General features: G+C 40.3%; 1 protein-coding gene across 7 annotated transcripts in view; it reads right to left on the minus strand.

Moving 5' to 3' along the window:
- FBLN1 (fibulin 1) overlaps nt 1–19391 on the minus strand; it is an 83153-nt gene that overhangs the window by 38717 nt on the left and 25045 nt on the right. For all 7 annotated transcript variants that reach the window (XM_085049761.1, XM_085049758.1, XM_085049755.1 and 4 more), the window contains 6 exons: nt 15011–15146; nt 9040–9211; nt 6474–6533; nt 4672–4773; nt 2946–3083; nt 657–794 (listed from right to left, as the gene is read on the minus strand). In XM_085049761.1, coding sequence (XP_084905887.1) covers nt 657–794; nt 2946–3083; nt 4672–4773; nt 6474–6533; nt 9040–9211; nt 15011–15146 — 746 coding nt within the window. The remainder of the gene's footprint in view (nt 1–656; nt 795–2945; nt 3084–4671; nt 4774–6473; nt 6534–9039; nt 9212–15010; nt 15147–19391) is intronic.

The raw sequence follows: 19391 nt of genomic DNA on the forward strand, positions 1-19391 counted from the left end.
AAGGGAATAACTTATGGATTTGTAGGTCTCATTAGACAAATCCATACAGAGTCTGCTGGAAACCAGTAATTCTAATGTATATGTATATGACGGTTATAATTCTGGTTTTGGGGAGTCTTGAAAACAAGGCATTGGCCTGGCAAGATTGTCATCAGCCTTTAGAAAAACCTCCTCCCCACAGTGTGTTATAACTGCCCCATCACTCTCATACACAGTAAAATTCTTGATGGGCTGTGACGTGGGACAGGTCTGGAAAGACCTACACACCTGTGAAACCAAGCAGACTAATATCAAAGGGTATTGCAGAGGATGTAATAATCACAGCTTTCTACACTAAGCTTTGGCTGAAACCTTTTGGATAGAATTGGATAAAACAGATCAGATATTTTTAACCTGAAATTTTGTTTCAGATAAAACACACTAAGACTTAAGCAGCTGAATTCTTCAGATAACCCAATCTCCTTAAAAATAGCTATCTAGTATTTAAGTATTTTATTTAAATGGCTTTCATCTGTCGCTGTGAGCTCTGGTGCCAAGGAAAGAGTAATGCATACACAGATGAAGAATGTCTTGAGCAGCTCAAAACCACCCAATGAAACTACAACTTATCTCCCAGGCAATAGCTGAGTATTCCCCAAGATAAGAACACGCCTTACCAATACAGTTGCCTAGAGCATCTTGTATAAAGCCACTCATGCACTGTAGCTTGGGGCGGCAGCGGAAAGATCCTGGAGTATTCTGACAGATAAAATCGGGGGGGCAGTTATGAGTACCAGTCTCACACTCGTCAATATCTGGTACGTCACAAAAAAAAAATTGTTAGCAGGAATTTGACATTTTTTTGCACTACATTTAAAACATAAGACATAGTAAAAATCATCACACAGATTAATCCTCAGCATACCTTCCTGGAATTCTATGATCCAGGATCAATCTGACTTACTACCTCAAACAAGATCTCCATAAAACCAGCTAAGTTAAGATTGTTTTACTGTTTCATCATTAATATTATATATAGGAGTGTGTCCCTGTGTATTATGCTTTAAAAGATTTGTTCTCACAATGAAATGATTCAAAACTATTACAGAGCACCTCAAACATCACGTTCAGCACCGCTCAGCACTTGATTCAGCAGTGTGCTTAGCTTTGAAGTCAGAAGATTTAATTCCCCGAGTGCAACTTTAATTTTCCTGAGATCCAATACAGACATTGTTAATTTCTTTCATAAGTGAATTAACTGGCCTTGATTCCCATCCATATTACTGCTTGCAATATCTGTGCATTATCATGCTTTAAAATGCACATAAATATAACTTCTGCTTACTGTAATATTCTACTGCAGAATAGACAATAAATATTTGTGAATAAATTATCATTCAGATAAAGCAGATACAGGAGAAAATGGCAAATGAAGCTTCACTCACAAACATAGCCCTGTCCACATAAAAACAACTAAAATGTAGTATTTGCCACCTGGCAATGGGATGAAATCTCCTAAAGCTATCAAAAAACAGAAACTCTCTGATACCTCAGCTATCTCATTCATGCAGTTGACACAACAGTAGCCCCAGAGCTTTGTGGGACTTAAAAAATGACTGTGGGGCCCATTTCAAGTTTAGGTTGGGTTAATTCTGAATGGGGTTCTGCAGGGTTCTAAATGTAGCACAACTCAGTCATGTTACTTGTAATTTAAAATAATACATGAAGATTATTAGTTTTCTATTTTTATCATTACTAACATAACATTAATAATTAACATATCTTACCCAGATAAGAACTTTCTAACATTAGTGGCATGCATAATTTACTATCTGTACTACTTTTTTCCAACAGAGAAAGATGTTAATACTTGCCAATAAGCTGTTTGACTAAATCTGATGTCATTCAAACCAGCAGAAAAGTTACTTCAAAGGGATCACTGTTACACCATGATACTTTCAAAAACATTGCCTGATGTTCTGCAGGTTTTGCATTGGAGTTCGTCCATCAGCTTTTTAATTCAATCTATTTATTCATCACTGATCAGTTCCTACAGTAAAACCTTACCCAGAATTTTAGCTGAGACAATTTACTCAGTGGAATCAAATTAGTTTATTTAGAAACCATTCTAAGCTTGGGAGGAAGAGACTTTCTCATAGTGAAAACCAATTCCACATCAACTAGAGTTTGCTGCTAATTCATATCTCTGTAAAGGCAGCACATTAGCTGAAGTTATGGATGCACGTAACAGCATTCTTTTAGCTAGGTGTAATTTGAAATGTCATTTTTTTAGTAAGAAAGGCTGCTACCTTTTGTGTTCAAACACAGATAGCCAAGAGCAGTGCTTCTAGCCCCTTTTTGTTTTTAAATCTCTAGGAATGCTGTGATTAAGAAATTAATCCCTTTGTAACAAATTAAACCTCCTGAGGATAAAAGCTTACTTTCTTTTTCTAAAGATGCATCTACCTTCACATTTTCAAACTGAATCACGTGGTTGCTCTACTTGCCACACTTTGTTTCACACTCCATTGTGTGCAAACTTGATTCATTCACGTGCAACTAAACCATTAGATTTGCTCCAGAAGCAGAATTTAGGCACTCCACTCACTAATGAGCAATCAATTCCCCAGACCAGACTGGAGCTAGCCAGAAATAATCACCAGGAAAGTGTGTATAGTGTGAGTGCTGGGCCTTCAAAATCACCTGTTTGAGTGCCCAGACCAGCTCCTGACGTGCAGCACAAACTGCCAATGTAAAGCACAATTATCACTCGCTGCAAGTCATTGCAGAAGCCCCCAGCTGCCTGATCTGGTTATCTGCAAGGTGACAGGTGGGAAAACTGCTGTCCCTGCAGCATGTGTGTCTCAGTTACACCTGTATTTGCCAAATATAAGGGCATGACATAACGATGGGCTTAGTTTTTAACTGAAGCCTGGAAGGTTCTAGTTCCTCTGCACAGGACATACCTTTGCAGCGACTGTCATCTGTCAGTTCATAGCCAGTTCCGCAGCTCGTGTCGCGCTGACAGCGGAAAGATCCCAAAGTATTGACACAGGTTTGTCCAATGCCACAGTTGTGTGTCCCAGTGATACATTCATTAATGTCTACAATATGCAACATGATTAAAAAAGAAATAAAAGAGAGAGTAAGCAAGAAGCATGAAGACCCTGGGAAGAGATGAGGTCACAGGCTAGCTGTGGGCACAGCTCCCACCAGAACACAAAGGTGTGGATTTATCTGGCCTTACACTCACACCCACTGCACAGCTGTTGCCAAGGCATGAGCCAGCAAAGACATTTGGGCTCTGCTGGTAGCAGGACTTGCTGATTCACTGTACTTATGAGAAGGAAGGTTAAGTGAGTGAGAGCAAAGATTCAGCACCATCTGATTGGGTCTAGGAGCAGATGATGTCTCCAGCCATGTCTCAGGATGTCACAGCTAGGATGTGCAGACATCGTCTGCTGGTGGAGTTGGCAGTGTTTATGTTGGACTTCATCTTAGGGGTTCTTTCCAACCTCAGTGATTTCATGGTCTCATTATAATGACTATACGAATGAGGCAAACTTTCAGAAATCCTTACCTTGCTCTGCCTTCCACCGATATAAGGTTGAGGCATTCTCTGAGCCAAGTTGCAACTTTCTACTTTACAGCTACTGAGAGAAATTTCCTCTGTGAATTTTTTCATTTTAACTTTGAATAAGTAAGAAAATCTGACATCGATGTGTATCAAATGTAAATGCTTTTCCTTTTCATATCTCCAACTAGCTTAGTATTAATCTGACCACTGATCAATATTTCTTTTATATTCTGACGTTTGCATCTGATCTACTTAGACTCCATTTTCAGTCACTGACAGAAAAATGCTCTCTTGATCAAGAACAGTTGTCATCCTTGAATAGCTGTGCAGGATGGGCGAGGCGAGCTGTGCCCTGGAAAGGCTCATACTCTCAGCAACAAGGAGCCTGGGCTCACTATCACTAGCTCAGAAACAAATGTCACTCTGCACATGGCTGACGTTAAATGTGACCTTTATCCCAGCCCATTTCATTTGACGTCACAGAACAGAAAATGCTGACTTGGAAGGCACTCACAAGGATCATCCAGTCCAACTCCCAGCCCTGCACAGACACCCCAACAATCCCACCCTGTGCCTCAGAGTATTTTCTGAACTCTCCTGGAGCTCTGGCAGCCTCAGGCTGTGCCCATTCCCTGTTCAGTGCCCAAGCACCCTCTGTGGGAAGAGCCAGTTCTTCTTCTGGGAGAAACTAACAATCCTTCCCCGTTGACAATTCCCATGCCACTCATGGAATCCACAACATTCATCCTTTCTGTCAGTTATGTTGTTAACAAGCTAAAGAATCCCACTCTATTTATTTCATCTGCCTTATCAATTGCAATCTACTGTTACAATAGAGAATAGGTATTTTATTTTGGTTTTATTCACAACAAAAAATCACACTCTGCCTCTTCTCCACTCTACATTCTCCACCTTTTCTACTGACTCTTTCTTAACTTCATCTTCCCACAATTCTCATTTCAACACTCCATTCAAATCAACTTTTATGATCTCACCTCTTTCCCTGGCTGACATAAGCATATTCTGATTTCTTCTGTCTAGATCTTTTTTTAATCTATCTTGCTTTTTTAAAAGAAGAATGTTGATAATCGAGACAATGGTTTTATTTCTTTTACCTTCACAGGTGATACCATCCGGTTGAAGCTGATAGCCAACAAAGCAGGAGCAGACGTAACTGGATCCTGTGTCTCTGCACTGCTGAGAGCAGGGACCTCCACCTAATGCATATGTTAAAAAGTCTCATGTAATTCAGAGGCTCTTCATAGAGCCTGAAACAAACCATTCATTTAAAGGATACTTGATTTATTTAGAGAAGCAGTTAATATACATATACAAAAGAAAGAAAGGGCTAAGCACTGAAAACTCTAAAAATTAATACAAGAAGGGTTATTGTGATAGACAGAAAGAGAATACTACAGAGAATTTACACAAAAAATTGGTTCATCATAAAGAAAACTTTTTCCTGATCTTGTTAAAATAGAAATTGATTTTAAAATGTTTCATATTCTCAATATAGAGAAAATATTATATACTTCCAACAACAAATATTTGTTTTAAGAGTGCAGATATTCTTAGTACAAACCCATCTCCTGTTTTTCAGAATGGCTGGATAGGTATTTAAACAAAAGGTGTGAGATAAGCACAATCCATGTGAGCAATTCAAGCTATAATACTTTATAAATACCTTATAAAATAATGTTTTTAGTACAACAATTTCTAACGAGGACAGGGCCATTAATGCACCACTGAATATTAGGTGAAATCACAGTTTTATGGTTGAGATCAACAACCTCTGCTAATACTGTGAGCTCCAGCCTGACACAGTAAAACCTGTAGTGGAGGTGTTAGAAGAACAGAATTAATTTCCCCATGTAGCACAAAGGTGCTCCTAAACAAATTGCTGGAAGTTCCACTGCCTAGGAAATTTAAGTTTCCCCTGGTGATAAACTTTTGGCATGCCAAGTTTATCAGAAAATATACTGTAGACAGAAACACTTATTTGCAATTAGCAATACCAATCCATCTCCTGTAGGCAGCTGATTAACTGAGAAATACAACAACCAATTACATGAAGAAATAATGCTTGGAAAATATGTAACACATATTTTTATGTCATCTCTTGTAATTAGCAACTGCAGACAAAGAGGAGAGGCACTGTTGACTCTGGTTCACTAATGACCCGGTGGATATTCCTATTCTCTCCAGAGTGTAACAGCTGTAGAACACAGAGCACAGTAAATCATCTTGCAGCTGGAATAAAAGTCTATTAAATTGATTTTATCCTAAATCCATTACTGAGTTCTGAAATGTTGGCAGAAAACAATGCATCACTGCTGGTTTAGGTGTAAATACATGTAAATCGCATGTGAAAAGCAATAAATCAGAATACTTAGCAGAGCAATATTTCAAAGACACATTTTTCCAAGGAGGCAGAGCAGCATGACTAATTAGGACAACTGCCACTTTTGTCTTCCCTTTTTTCAGGTTATGCATCTCAAACAGAAACAACTTTAACTTCCTATTCAAACATCCTGATCACTCCAAGAGAAGAATAAAAGATGTGCATATTTAATATAGGATCACCAAATTCTGAAGAATCCAGAGTACTCCACAGGTTCAAGGGTGACACTTGTGAGGTATTACCTGCTAGAAGTTAAATAAAAGCTAAATGTATTGTCTCCACTTCAATTGGATAAGATGGACTCCACTGGGGGAGTCAATGCCTCCCTTGTGTTTAGGAACTATTTGGGCATCACATAATGGCCCAGTACTCCTTGGAAAGGCTCTTCCTCATGTTTTTTTAACCCATAACTAACCTAGGCAAAAGGTTTTGGCTAATCCCTAGATCTAATTTGGCTTCACTTATTCTTGAGAGCAATCACAAAAGAGCTGGCTAGCAGGACTAGTCCTGACTTACCTCTGCAGCCATCATGCAGATAAGGATCTTCTTGGTCTAGTTCTTCCTTTGAAATTTCAGCTAAAAAGAGGAGACATAGGTATTAGAGGAGAAAGCACTTTTCTTCCTAAGATAAAACACAGTGTGCTTGAGATGGAACTCACACCAGGGTTATGGACAAACCAGGACAAAATTAAAAAGCATAATTTACATATTTTACAGCAATTTCATACTTATATTTAACATTCAAATGCACATGGCCACAGGGCATTTTCAATTTGACTGATTTAGTATGAAAGTCACACTGCAATCATAGATTACATATGGACTGAGATTTTCAAATGCAGGTTCTTAATGTCAGGCTTTTAACCAGAGCTTAACCTCATTTTCATGAGGCATGTTGTTGAGGCATGCTTGGCTTCCACTGACTTTATAGTAGCTTGAGGTACTCAGAGATTTAATGAAAATCAGATTAACCTCATTTAGTTAGACTTCATTTCAAAAAGAACTCCACACCCAATTTTTTGGGCACCTACTTATGCCATTCTTTCAAATATACTTATATACCTTGGGGAGTTTTGATCTGTGATACTCCTGCCACATGCACATATCCCAAGGGTCTGTTCTCTCCACATGAGGACATAAAAGGGCCAAACACATCCTGAACCCACTGCTTCCCCAAAGAACCAGCTCACGGACTTTCTCCAATCCCACCACTATGAACACAGGGCCAAAGGTAGGTTGGTAGTGTGCACAGTCCCAAAATACTCTGCTTATTGACTAGGAAACTTAGGCTGGTTTGAGTGACTGTCCCTGAGCCCATTCCACCAGAGGTCACTTAGAAGTAAGTGATGCACAGTGGATGTGAAAACAACATTTTGTGCAATGGCATGAGGCCAGGTTGGTTCACTGAATCCTCAAGCCATGGAGACATTTCAGTCACACAGAGCTGATGGAATCAGTTTGCCCAAGTCTGGCTGGATTCTGTACAGGCCTCTGGGGACACAGCACCAGAGATCACAAAATCACTTAGGTTGGAAAAGACCTTCAAGACCATCAAGTCCAACCTGTGGATGACACTTTTGGTGCCTCAGAGAGCCAGCCAGCCTTACCCCTGCAGCAGAACACGCTGTGCACGCTGCTATGGCACAGCAAGCACAAGGTGCTAGACCAAAAAGCTGCCGTGCAAATAGGAGCCTCATTCCCCTTCACAACTAACAAAGTGTCTTATTTGTGTTGTTTCCTCTGCCTTTCTACAGGCAGTTTTTATTGCCAGTAGGGTTACTTGGTGTATGTTCAAACACCTGCTTGTTTCTTAGCTGAATGATGATAACATTGTCCTGCCCTGCTAGTGGACACAGCTCCACCATTGCAATGAATAACGGCTCTTATGCGTGCCATAATAACCACACTAATGATTGCTGTGTGAGCCCATTGCCCACAAGAGCAAGCAGGGAAATACTCTAGCTTGCAGTTCTCATAGATGACATATTTCTCGTGTCATGCGGGCATATTGGGTATGCAAATTTCTGTAATTAGCAGAGATGTCTGAGTACGAGGGATCAGAGTTAGTTAACCAGCCCAGTTACCTCAGCCAGTGCCAATGGACAGGGGCAATTTCCCTTCTGAGACGGCAGCACACACAGAACTGCCTGAAAGGGCATTTCCAGATATTACCTGATACGGGGGACACTGAGACAAGCCAGGCTTGAAAGACCTGGAACAAGTCTGATAACAGGCTGGCTCAAGCAGACCAGTGCAAGCTTTTGTGGTGGGGCTTGGGTTTAAGTGATTGATTAGGATGATATCTCCCAAAATCTGTCACTTGTGATCTGCCAGAGAGATTACATGTTTTCAGTGCTCAGCAGCCCATGAAAGGGGCAACACCGCAGAGCATGACTTGTGTGCAGTTTCAGGTCTGTCTGCCAAGTGAGAAAGGGAAAAAAAAACCCAAATGAAGGTCTACAAGGGTCAGTCTGTACACATTCATTCTCTTCATCTCTGTGGACTTGGTATGTAGAAGGGTGTCAGCAGCTGCTGCCATCTAGGTGTCTCTCTTTTTCAGTAATATCGAAAGAAACAGGTTCCACACTTCCTGGAGATCTTCATTTGTCCCAGACAGTCCAGGCATTTCAAACACCCCTGGTTTGTGGGCATTTACCTCTCACACAACAGCAACATTTGAATTCTGCTGAGTTGGCAAAGGCCCTCTAGCTCTTCAACACAATTCAAAGAATTAGTTGTTGATTTTCATTTAATTAAGCGTTTATCAGTGGCAAAAATGCCATTAAAACTAATAGCTTATATTCAGCTTCCAAGGTAAGATCATTAGTTGCCAAAATAAGCTCTTACATTTAAGTTCTGACACCAGAAACTAAGTGACCCCTTTCTAGCTCTTTTAGCCTCTTCTTTTCAAAAACAGCTTTTCAGCTACCACCAGCCAAAAACTGAGCTCCAAAGCAAGTATCATTAAATTACACAGATGAGGTGTCAAGTTACAGGAATTCCAACAGAAATAATTTAAAGTGCAAACACTCCTTGCACCCTCTATCATTTTGTGTCTCTCTTAAAGAATGCAATAAAATACCTGGCTCTTTTTTAGGAGCATAATCACTGATGGACAGATCAATGCCGTCTTGACCTTTCCCACAGCAAGTTCTGAAGACAATTCCACACTGATATCCTATCTTCGGGTTGGGTTCACAACTCTGTCCTTGAACTTGGGCAGCCTTTCCCAGCAAACAACAGTAGCAACACGTCTATGGAAAAGAAAATTAAAATATTAACAAAGTCAAAGCAACGTGAGCTTTGTCAGTGGTGTCAACAGTTATCACCTTGGCACTGATGGAAAATTTTTTGCAAACTCTTTAAGAACTCCTGGTATACTTGGGCTTGACTTTCTTAATGTGCTGTGGAGTTCAGTGAGCTCTGCACCTGGCCAAACACAGAACCTGGGTCCAGTTCCCAGAAACACTGTGTGTGAAGGTGTGTGCAAGCTGATGTGCAAGGAGGACCACAACAGTCCCCACATGCACTTGGGATTTCATTGCACAGCCCAGATTCAAACACCAGCCAAAAACAGGAATTCTCACAGCACTGCTTCCCATTTGTGACCAGTTTAATTAAAATGGGATGCAATCAATCAAGTGCACAGCTCACTTTGATTGGAGCTGCTTACTCAACTTCCTCCATGAACAAACAAGCATGACTAGTCCAAGGTTAGTGTTAATTGGTTATAAAGAGGAACTATTTCACTCTGAAAAGCAGTCAAACATTATTTAAAAGCATCACTGTCCTGACACTGTCCAGCACTAACACCATCTGCCTCTTCCAGACCTGCTGAACTGCAGCCCTGGAATTCACCACAGAAGCAAGCATGGAACAAGTTAATCCCATGGAGGTTTCCTGTATTTTAAATTGACAAAATGCTGCTGATTTATTCAGTTTTCTTCCTCGCTGTCAAGAAAGCAGCAAAAGTGTTTGGTTCTCTGGAACTGATGTCTACCAATTGCTACAGTCACATGAAAGCAGATTTAAGCTTTTTTTATTAATTTTATTAGTCTTCCAGACTCTATTTTGCCTGAAGAAAATAGCCTGCACCATTAAACAGAACAGATGGAATATAAAATAACTAAACATTCAACTGAATTTATATCGTTTGGTGCTTTAGCACCACAGCTGCTGAAAAGAAGACAACTATGAAATGCTTTTCATTACTTTGAGATGTCTATCTCCACCTATATTCTGTTTTCCCTTGTAAGGAATTACATGTTTCTTTCCCTGTACAGAACTGAAAGGCACTTTTAAAACTTAATGCAGCATGAAGGTAAGATAATACGTAAGTATGTAAGTATTCCATTTTGTATGATGTCATTAAATACACGACTGAAACTTTTCTGTGCTGCAGATTGCTGTAGGGCTGGAACTCCTCTCTGCTGGCCTCATCTCCTGAGATGTTGTTTCCATGCCTTCCCAGTCTAGGATACATGTTTTCCCTTATTTACTCTTGTTTGGTGAGATGGTTCCTCACTACCTACTTTTTTTGCTAGTTTCTCCAACTACTTCCTTCCAGTGGCAGATGCTCCAGTTTCATCACTATTATGTCTGGGATAATTCCATCTTTTCTGGCTTTTTTGGATGACTTTAGAAAGAAACACTCGATGATTGCAACATTTCTCAATATTTATTCTAACATATCAAACAATTCCCTGAGGTGTCCTTTTCAAAGTTCTTAAAACCTGATGAAAATTTTGTTAGATTTTCAATTTTCACGAGCATAAATTAGAAGACAAAAATGGAAAGTGAGCTAAAAATTCATTGCTTGACTCAAGCCTGCATATTTTTGATAACTAAATTTTATTTAAGTTATTGAATAAGCTGATGTTTTGACAAATTTTGACATTATATAAATCAGTAACTTTGACATTATATAATTATATTATATTATTATATAATTTGACATTATATAATCCTCACTGGCTTCTGCTGTAAGACTCAGTCTACTTCTTTATCTTGTCACATGATGTTCAAATTGTGAGTTACAGAGTTTCTCTTGATTTTTCTTTAAGAGTGGTCATTAATCTTACCCTTTTACAAGTGTTAAATAGCCTTATGTCCCTTATTTCTTTCAGGTTGAGCCACCTCTTCAAAAACCACTGTTTCCAGCTCATGTGAAACTTCAAGTAGAGAGCTTGCTAAGTCTTTCAATGTCTGTAAAACACTGTATCTTCAATTAACATAATTGTGTGCCCTGAACCATTTGTTTCAACCTCTATTTATTCTGACTGTACACAATGAATCCTGATTTAATATCTTGTTTCTATACTACAGCCAAAACGATCCAGAGGTGGAAAGTGTCAAGTGTTTTTTTTATCTGGTGTTTATCATAACTGAGTTTTCCTGCTGGCCCTAGGAGGTTCTGCATTGGCAGACCCAAAGGCCAACGTTTCATGACCAGCTCACGAAAGAAGATGGAGAAATTGATGAAGAGCCCACTTGGGGACTCTGCAGACCTGGATAAGGCTCCATGCATTTCACTTGTGAACTTGGAAAGTCACCCTTCCTTTCAGTTCTCCCACTGGAGAAAGGGAATAGTGTGGCAATGATAAATAAGGATATTTTAACTCAGTTCATGGAGCACTCTGGAATTCCGAGACACAGAGCAGCATGGAATTACCACTAGCACTACCCTGGTATAATTAATCGCAGTGTTTCCTTTTTCACACCAATTTTTTTCCAGGCTGTTAGTCTTTGATCCTTTAGTCAGGAGTACAGTCTTCATATTAGCTCAGTTCTTGAGGTGTTTGCAGCCATTTTCCAAAGGCTGCCAGTTGCCTGGAAGCAAGTTGTGATGACCATTTACTTATTTGCTAGAACCGTCACTGCCTTCATGGATGGTATAGCCTAACAATAAAATTGTTATCATACCCTTGTCACTGCCTGTAAGCCTCTGCTTCTTAAGTCACCCCAATAATAATATCAAACTTTTCTCTCCCTGCTATTAGCAAAATCCCATGGAGCTTCAAAGCCACACCTTGCTCCTCGTGTTTGGATAGACAGCTGTGTCCTACCTGAAGCCCCATGATCTCCTGGCTGCCTTCTCACAGTAAGAAATAAAAGAGTAAAATTATATGTGACAAATTTGAAGATTTATGTTTGGTGTGATTAGGAAACACCTGAAATTCCTTAGATTAATAAGGTCTCTTGACTACGTAGAGTTTACAATAGTTTTACAATAGTTCTTACTATTTATGTTAAGATTTAAGTCAGCAGTTTTTGTGTGAATCCTTTACTAACACGGCTTTTGGTATTTGTCCACAAGAGGTCTCTCCGTGGCTGAAATCCATTAGATGCTAACCAAAAACCCACTAGTAACTCAGTGGAATTTTCCAGAACTTGTTTTAAAGAGCTGAACAAAAATTAAAAACATGTTCAACAGTCCAAAGCAATAAAACTTTTGTGCTCACCTATTACACACAACCAAAGTATTCATGACAAAACTTCTGAGATAAGGACATATCTCAACCTTTGAAAAGTACCTATGACAAATTTTGGGGGAAATGTCCAAGCACCTTAAAGGTGGTCAACTTTCTAGAAGCTGCACTCCTTTCTGCAGGGCTGTTGTGGTACAAACTTGCAGAAAATAATTCTACATCTCCTGTACCAGCATCACATCTGGAAACTGATTGCTTTCTTTTGATAAAGATTTTAAAGATTAATGATTCATTTTGCATTCATTTTTTTCCAAGGCTGGAAAAAACTATGCTTTGAAACAACCAGAGGAGAAAATTCTGCCCATCACTTCCTAAGCCTATTGCCTTTTTGTGTAAAAGCTGAGGCAAATGCTTTCAAAATATGGTCTTTCCAATTTGAAGTTTTGGATTCAAAGGGATGATTAGCTGCTTCATTTACTGCAAAGTGCTGCAATTAATCCAACTAATTTAATTACAAAATCATTCTTCCTGCTTCCTTGAAGAAAAAAAAGAAGATCCAACATATTTTCTATGTGACCTAAGCTAAATAAAAGTGGACTGTCTCAGGCAAAATGAGATTCAGGCAAAATGAGATTGTTTACCACAGCAAGGCACAACTTCCAAATACTGTATGTCTCCAGGTCATTGGATTCAAAATGTAATCAACAGAAGAAATGACAAACTGTTCACTGGTATTAGCTCATAAGTCACCTATGTTCACCATGGATAAGAGATTACCTTCAAGGATACTCTTACCTCAGTGAAGTTGTTAAGTATAGGATATTCTTGTTAGGGAGCAGAAGGGCAGAATGTGACTCACAAAGATTAATTAACTCTGACTATGTTTATACCAGTAAATTGAACAGGGACAGAATGTGGGCTCACGGCATTACCCCACAATCATCTGCAATGTTTAAGTATCAGCAAGCTCTAATGGCAACTAACACCCCATCAGACAAGGCTGAAGCATATTCTGAGGCCAACACTGCCCTCCTGCTCTGTGCTGCAGGAGAAGGACAGCAGCTTCGTGACAGCTGTGCTAAGCCACTTCTTCTCAGGGCCAGAGATCAAGGTCCAGTACACCTTGTTTAATATAAAGCTGTCATCATCAAAATTTGCCATCTTCAAAGAAGTCTGGCCATTCACAAAAACATCACCAAGCTTCTTCCTTGTGCTACAAGCCTACATAGGGGAACATCAGGCAATTGATGGGAAAGTGGATTTCCTTGAAGAGCTGCATTCCAGTTTAGAGTTGTCGCATGGCATGTGGTTAAAATGCTGCTAAAATGTGGTTAAAAAGGATGCTAAAATCCTGTCTCTGGTAAAGAGCACTTGGGTCTGCAGAGTCCCCACCATCAGTCCTTGTTCATCTCCTCACAGCCCTTCAAAGTACTGACAGAGAGGGTGAAATATTATTTTGTGCCACATTCTGATTGAGGAGGATTGAGGTGCTTCCCAGCAGTAAAGGGTGCACACAGGAATTCCTGTGCCAAGAGCAGGGCATTCCCTGGATGTCATCAACAAGTGATGCATGGCCCCTCTGGGAGACAAATCCACCATGGGACAAGATAATGCTGCACGTGCAGACAGACTCAGCCTCAGCAGTATGTTACCTTTCTTCTACTCACAGTGAGAAACTGTATTATTTTCCAGCCCTGGAATCAGTAGCATCCCACTGGCAGGAGAAAATCAAGCCAGGATTTTGAAGAATATGAAACTTGTCAGTTAGGCATTGTCTGCCATCTACTATATAGTTGATTTTTTATTTTAGCTGAATGAACCATTCAGCATCTTGGAGCAGTGGGAAGAACTAAGATCACTCTCATCTGTTCTCCTCATCATAGAAAGAAATCCACAACAGGACCACAGCTGTTCATGACTGCAGTCATGGTCAAGGTCATGATCTTACTGGTGGAACTTTCTTCCAAAAAGACTCTGAAGAAAGGTATGACTGTGCTTCTTTTCAGGCAATGAGAGACAAAGACAATAACACAGGTGGAGGACAGGGCACAGATTAACTGCAGATGCCAACGAGAGGCATTTTCATTCCAGTATCAAATGCTGGTATTACAGGCCTACAGATGTCTCCATCCAGTTGTAAATCAAATTCATGTTAACTTAGGACATTTAAACAAGCTGGACTATAACCCTGGGAGGATTAACTTCAGTCCTACCCCTTTGGACCATCAATATTGAAAACCATTGAGTCTGACCTGAGGCCATGAAGCTTTAATGAAATCTGAAGTGTGAAATGTATCTGAGTTTCTCACCCATCCCTCACTACAGCATTGATGTCTACTGCTCATGCAAAAGTAGTTTCCTGGCCAATTACCCATGGAAGATTTTCCACCCTCCTGCATTCTCCCCTCTGCCTCTGCTGAAATGCAATGTGACAGTGTGCTTTGCTGAACAAGGCTCCATTTCTCAAAGAGAAGGACAACGTGGACAACTTTCACAGACACATGAGGTGCAGGCGGGAAAAAACTGTTCATCTGCAGCAAACCAAGCCTAATGACCTTCAGGTCAACCCTAAATAAAGTCAATTCCACTTCTTAGAGACAAACAGGAGCAGCTCTGATGTCTCACCTTGAAGTATTCGGCTTCACAGGTGGAATTTTTGGCAATATGTGAGTCACACTCATCGCGCACGTTGGCGAATTCAACCCCATCGGAACAGGACAGCTTCTCCAGCTCACTGCGGCAGCACTGCACCTGAGTCATGCTGCCAGCAGCACGGAAAAAAGGGGAGAAAAATGTCACATATGGGTCAGGAACAGATAAAGCAAGTTTTGACAATTAGTGCTTGTACTACTTATGTGGAAAGGGGTTTCTGTGGGAACAGTTACAGCGTAAATACATCCTCTGGATATCTGTGTGACATGTTTAATACAGTTTCATTGCTGATCTACCTTGCAGTCTGTCCTAATATCTTTTTTAAGCAAATGGGTAACTTCAACCACACCTGCCTCAGGGCTCAAGATGCTCAGAGCTGCATTCTGGCATGCTTTGTGATAGCTGGTGGCTGAGGAGACTGGAAGGGAGAAGTCAGACCCTGGATCCTGGGAGAGCCTGCAATCCCAGTCTGCTCTCACACCTGCTGCCCCAAATCAACAGGTATGTTGAAGGAAGACCATTGTTCTGTGGGACATCTGGACATAATGGAGAAAAATTAAGATACCAAGGGAAGTTACAGTGAGAAACAGCAAAGTGTATTGCATGCAAAGGGAAAAGAAAGACATGGGAAAGAAGAGTATGACAGGGCAAGGAGATGCAGAGAGGAGGCAGGATAAAAATGTGCAGAAAACTTAGTTTTGTTACACTGCTCATTAAATAATTCTGTTTTATCTCAGTCAGTGAAAAAAATGGAAACTTGTTCCTGTGGGGAAAAAAAAAATCTGTGTGAGGAGGCTTTAAACTCCTCCAGTCTGGTCACTACTGTGACCTGAATGCAAAGCCCAGGGAAGATGTCTCTCCTCTCTCCACTGTCTACTCTGCTTTTATGTGTAACTCTGCTTTCTTTGCTGGGCAGCTTTGTGGGTAAAGCTCTTCGACCACTATCTTATGTTATGGACACTGGGAAACAGAAAAATAATACCCTTTACTCCTGAAAATACTCCATTCCACTGTTGGAAATTTTGGTAATATCAGGAAGAGGAGTGGGTTAGTGGAGCTACTGAACTACAGGCTTCTCCTACCATCACCTAAGTGGCTTACCCTGCATCCTCTCTGGAGCAGCTTCCCTGCTCTCCATGAACACAGGATGACCTTTCATCTCCCAGGCAGCATGAGGGATCCCTTCAGCTCTAAGGCCACTAAAAGCAGGGGACATGTGGGTAATGGGCTCAGATTATGCATCTCTGTGCTGTGGGTGAGGCTAGCTTGTCAAGCTACATTCCTGAAGATTTCAATTACTATTTATTAGACTGTACATGGGTCACTTCCAACCCAAACCACTCTAGAATTCTACAATTTTGTGATTAGTAATGGTCTGACTGCGCAGCTCTCACTTGGACAAAAACAGCTATGAGATTTCAATGCATAGGAACAAAACCCAGGATAAATTCATGAAGGAATTATTAAAAAATAAACTCTAAAGTCATAGCAAGTTAAGCCCAGGACAGTAACTTTGTTTGGCAGGATATTTGAAGTTTTTGATATTTGATTTAGTTCCAGTGTTTGGAAGAATATGTAGCTTTTTTGTTGCTGAAATTCCCTCTGAAGCAGAATTTCCATTCCCTGCCCAGCTCTGGGGTGGTCTGACTTCCAGGGCTTTGGAAGCCTCTAAAACCTGAACTCCAAGCCCAAGAGTGTGGGAGCTGAGACCTTCCATTCTCTTTAGCCCTCCAGGTTCTCTTGAGGAACTAGATATGTTAGCCTCAGACAAGCAAACAAATAAACAAACAACAGCAGCCTTTCAGTAGATCTGTTTGATTCCTGGTGTGGCTTTGTTTGTTCAAACACAAGTCAACTCTTTGAAATCCTTCACAAACTGGCAATTTCAACCAAAACAAGAAAGTTTTTTAAGATGTTTCCCACAGCTGTATTCATAAGTCATGTGGCCCACCCTAACTATAATAAGGAATTAAACATCAATTGAAAAATAGATTAAAATACCATCTGTTCATTCTGAGAACAACAATAAAATCACACTTCATTGCCCAAATTCTACAGCCACATTGCACTTGTAGCAAATATTGCTTGAGACTGTAAACACTCATGTGGCAGTGACAAAGATAGGAGTCCTTGAGAGATGGCAGAGTAAAGTGCTAGAAATCCCTGCTCGGTGCTGGTCATCCTTTTCTCTGTAGAATTAACTGTCTGTGGACATCACAATATTGGTCTCTAAAAACAGACCGGGAAAGTAGAGCAGTACCTTCCTGTGAATTTGGGGTTTTTTTAATTACTACTAATATTTGAAAATGTCAAAGGTTGCTTTTGCTTTATCTGACTTACTCCAACTTTCAGTAAAAAGACTGCAAAAGAATTTTACTGAAAAGAAAAAGGTATTCACAATATGGCAAATATTGTATAACACTAAATACTGGATCTTAGGAGCATGAGGCCTCATAACTGATATTCATCCAGGATATTTCAGGTAAAACCATGCATCTCTGAAGGACGAATTTTATTCAGGTTCACTAGTGAACAGAAATCACCAAGATATTAAAAAAATCCTTATTTTTTGCTTCATATGTTGACCTAAAACTTAGTTCACTACTAGATAATTTGATTACAAATTAAGTTAAGAAATCATGGTTTATATTCTCACTTTTGCCTTCTGTTAAAATTTAGCCAATGTGACTGATTTTCATGGAATTGATTTCCAAATGAAAATCTACACACCCACTTACCTCTACAACCTTTTCCCATTTATTATTCTCCTGGCCAGAGGATGCACTCCTAAACCAGCACAGATTTCATTATCACCTTTTTTTATTTCACTTCTTTTCATAAAGGCATTAAAATTTCACCTTGTTCTGAAAGCAATGTCTTTCTCGACAATCTACTTTCATTATCCTCTGTCTCTCTTGTTCTACTTCCTTCAAGCTGTGTCAGTGCTATTCATGTGTTCAGTGGAAGGTCTTGGACAAAATATCAAAATTAAAAAGAATGATGTTGCAAAAACAAGCTGGATCTTCCAGCCTTAGATTCCTCAATCTACATTCTTTCAACACTAATAAATAATGTTATTCCTGATGTAATTCCAGAAAGGCTACACACTGTTAAAGGCATGTGAATACCATATGGAGATAGACTGTTTCTGGCATTGGAATTAAGTTCACTTGCTAAGAGCTCTGTGCAGGGGAAACTCTTCACTTTGAAAGGAAGAAGAATTATTGGGCAGGTTGAGTTCCAAAATTGAATGGAAGCTCTTTCCAGCTGCCGCGAATTTAACCACACCACAAAAAAAATGAATGAATGGGAAAAGAGCCACTGTGATGACAGCCAGAGATATTACTCATTAAAACTCTACTCGTATTTACTAAGTCACAAAGACACAGAGATAAACACTGACATTGTCCAGAGAGATAATGCAATGAGATAAAGTCATGTGGGGCAAGAAAGTGCAGTAAGAGATTGCAGACATTGAGCCCAGAGCCTTGTTTCAGCTTAAACACAATGGACTAAGAGCAACCAGATGGAACTTCAGAACTTGTGAACTTCACAGAGGGTGGGGCTCACCCTGTGCAGAACCAAAAAGTTAGTGTGTCTATCATTTGAACTGCACCACACTCAGCCAGTGCCACTCACACAGCTGGCAAGTCCCTCAGGAACCACAAGGCACTTTGGGAGAAGAAGACTACAAATATGCAGGAACCCAGAACTGTCACCTTCTTTCTGGGATGCACAGCAGATACAAGAATGACAGAATGACGAGGGCTGGAAATCATTTCTTTCTTTACTATGGAAGACATTCTTCCCAGTGAGGGTGGGCAGGCCCTGGCACAGGGTGCCCAGAGAAGCTCTAGCTGCCCCTGGATCCCTGGCAGTGTCCAAGGCCAGGCTGGACAGGGCTTGGAGCAACCTGGGATAATGGAAGGTGTCCCTGCAATGGCAGGGGGTGGAACGGGATGATCTCTAAGGTCCCTTCCAAACCAAACCATTCCATGATTCTACGATTACTATGGATGTATTTTAAATGCTTGGGAAATGGCCACAGGGGTGCAATTCTAACTCAGTAAGGCAGCTAGTTCCTCCCACAAACAAGAGACTCTAGCAGTGGGCTTGCTTTGAGGGAAGGACTGAATCTGACATACTGCTAAGTTATCACTGTTCTGAACAGATGATTCCAAACCAGTGTGTCAATTCTTATAAAGCCTATTGGGAAAAGTACTCACATCCAATCTGTTCTGTGTTGTACAGTCTTTGCACAGTAACTGCAAAAAATCCCTTTTATTTCAGGAACTTTATCAAACCTGCTCACTTCACAACATGTTTTTCCCTCATATTCACCTGCTAACCTTGC

The sequence above is a fragment of the Lichenostomus cassidix genome, chromosome 1Ab (genome assembly GCF_008360975.1).
Source record: "Lichenostomus cassidix isolate B80296 chromosome 1Ab, HeHo_3.0, whole genome shotgun sequence".
NCBI classification, from domain to species: Eukaryota; Metazoa; Chordata; class Aves; order Passeriformes; family Meliphagidae; genus Lichenostomus; species Lichenostomus cassidix.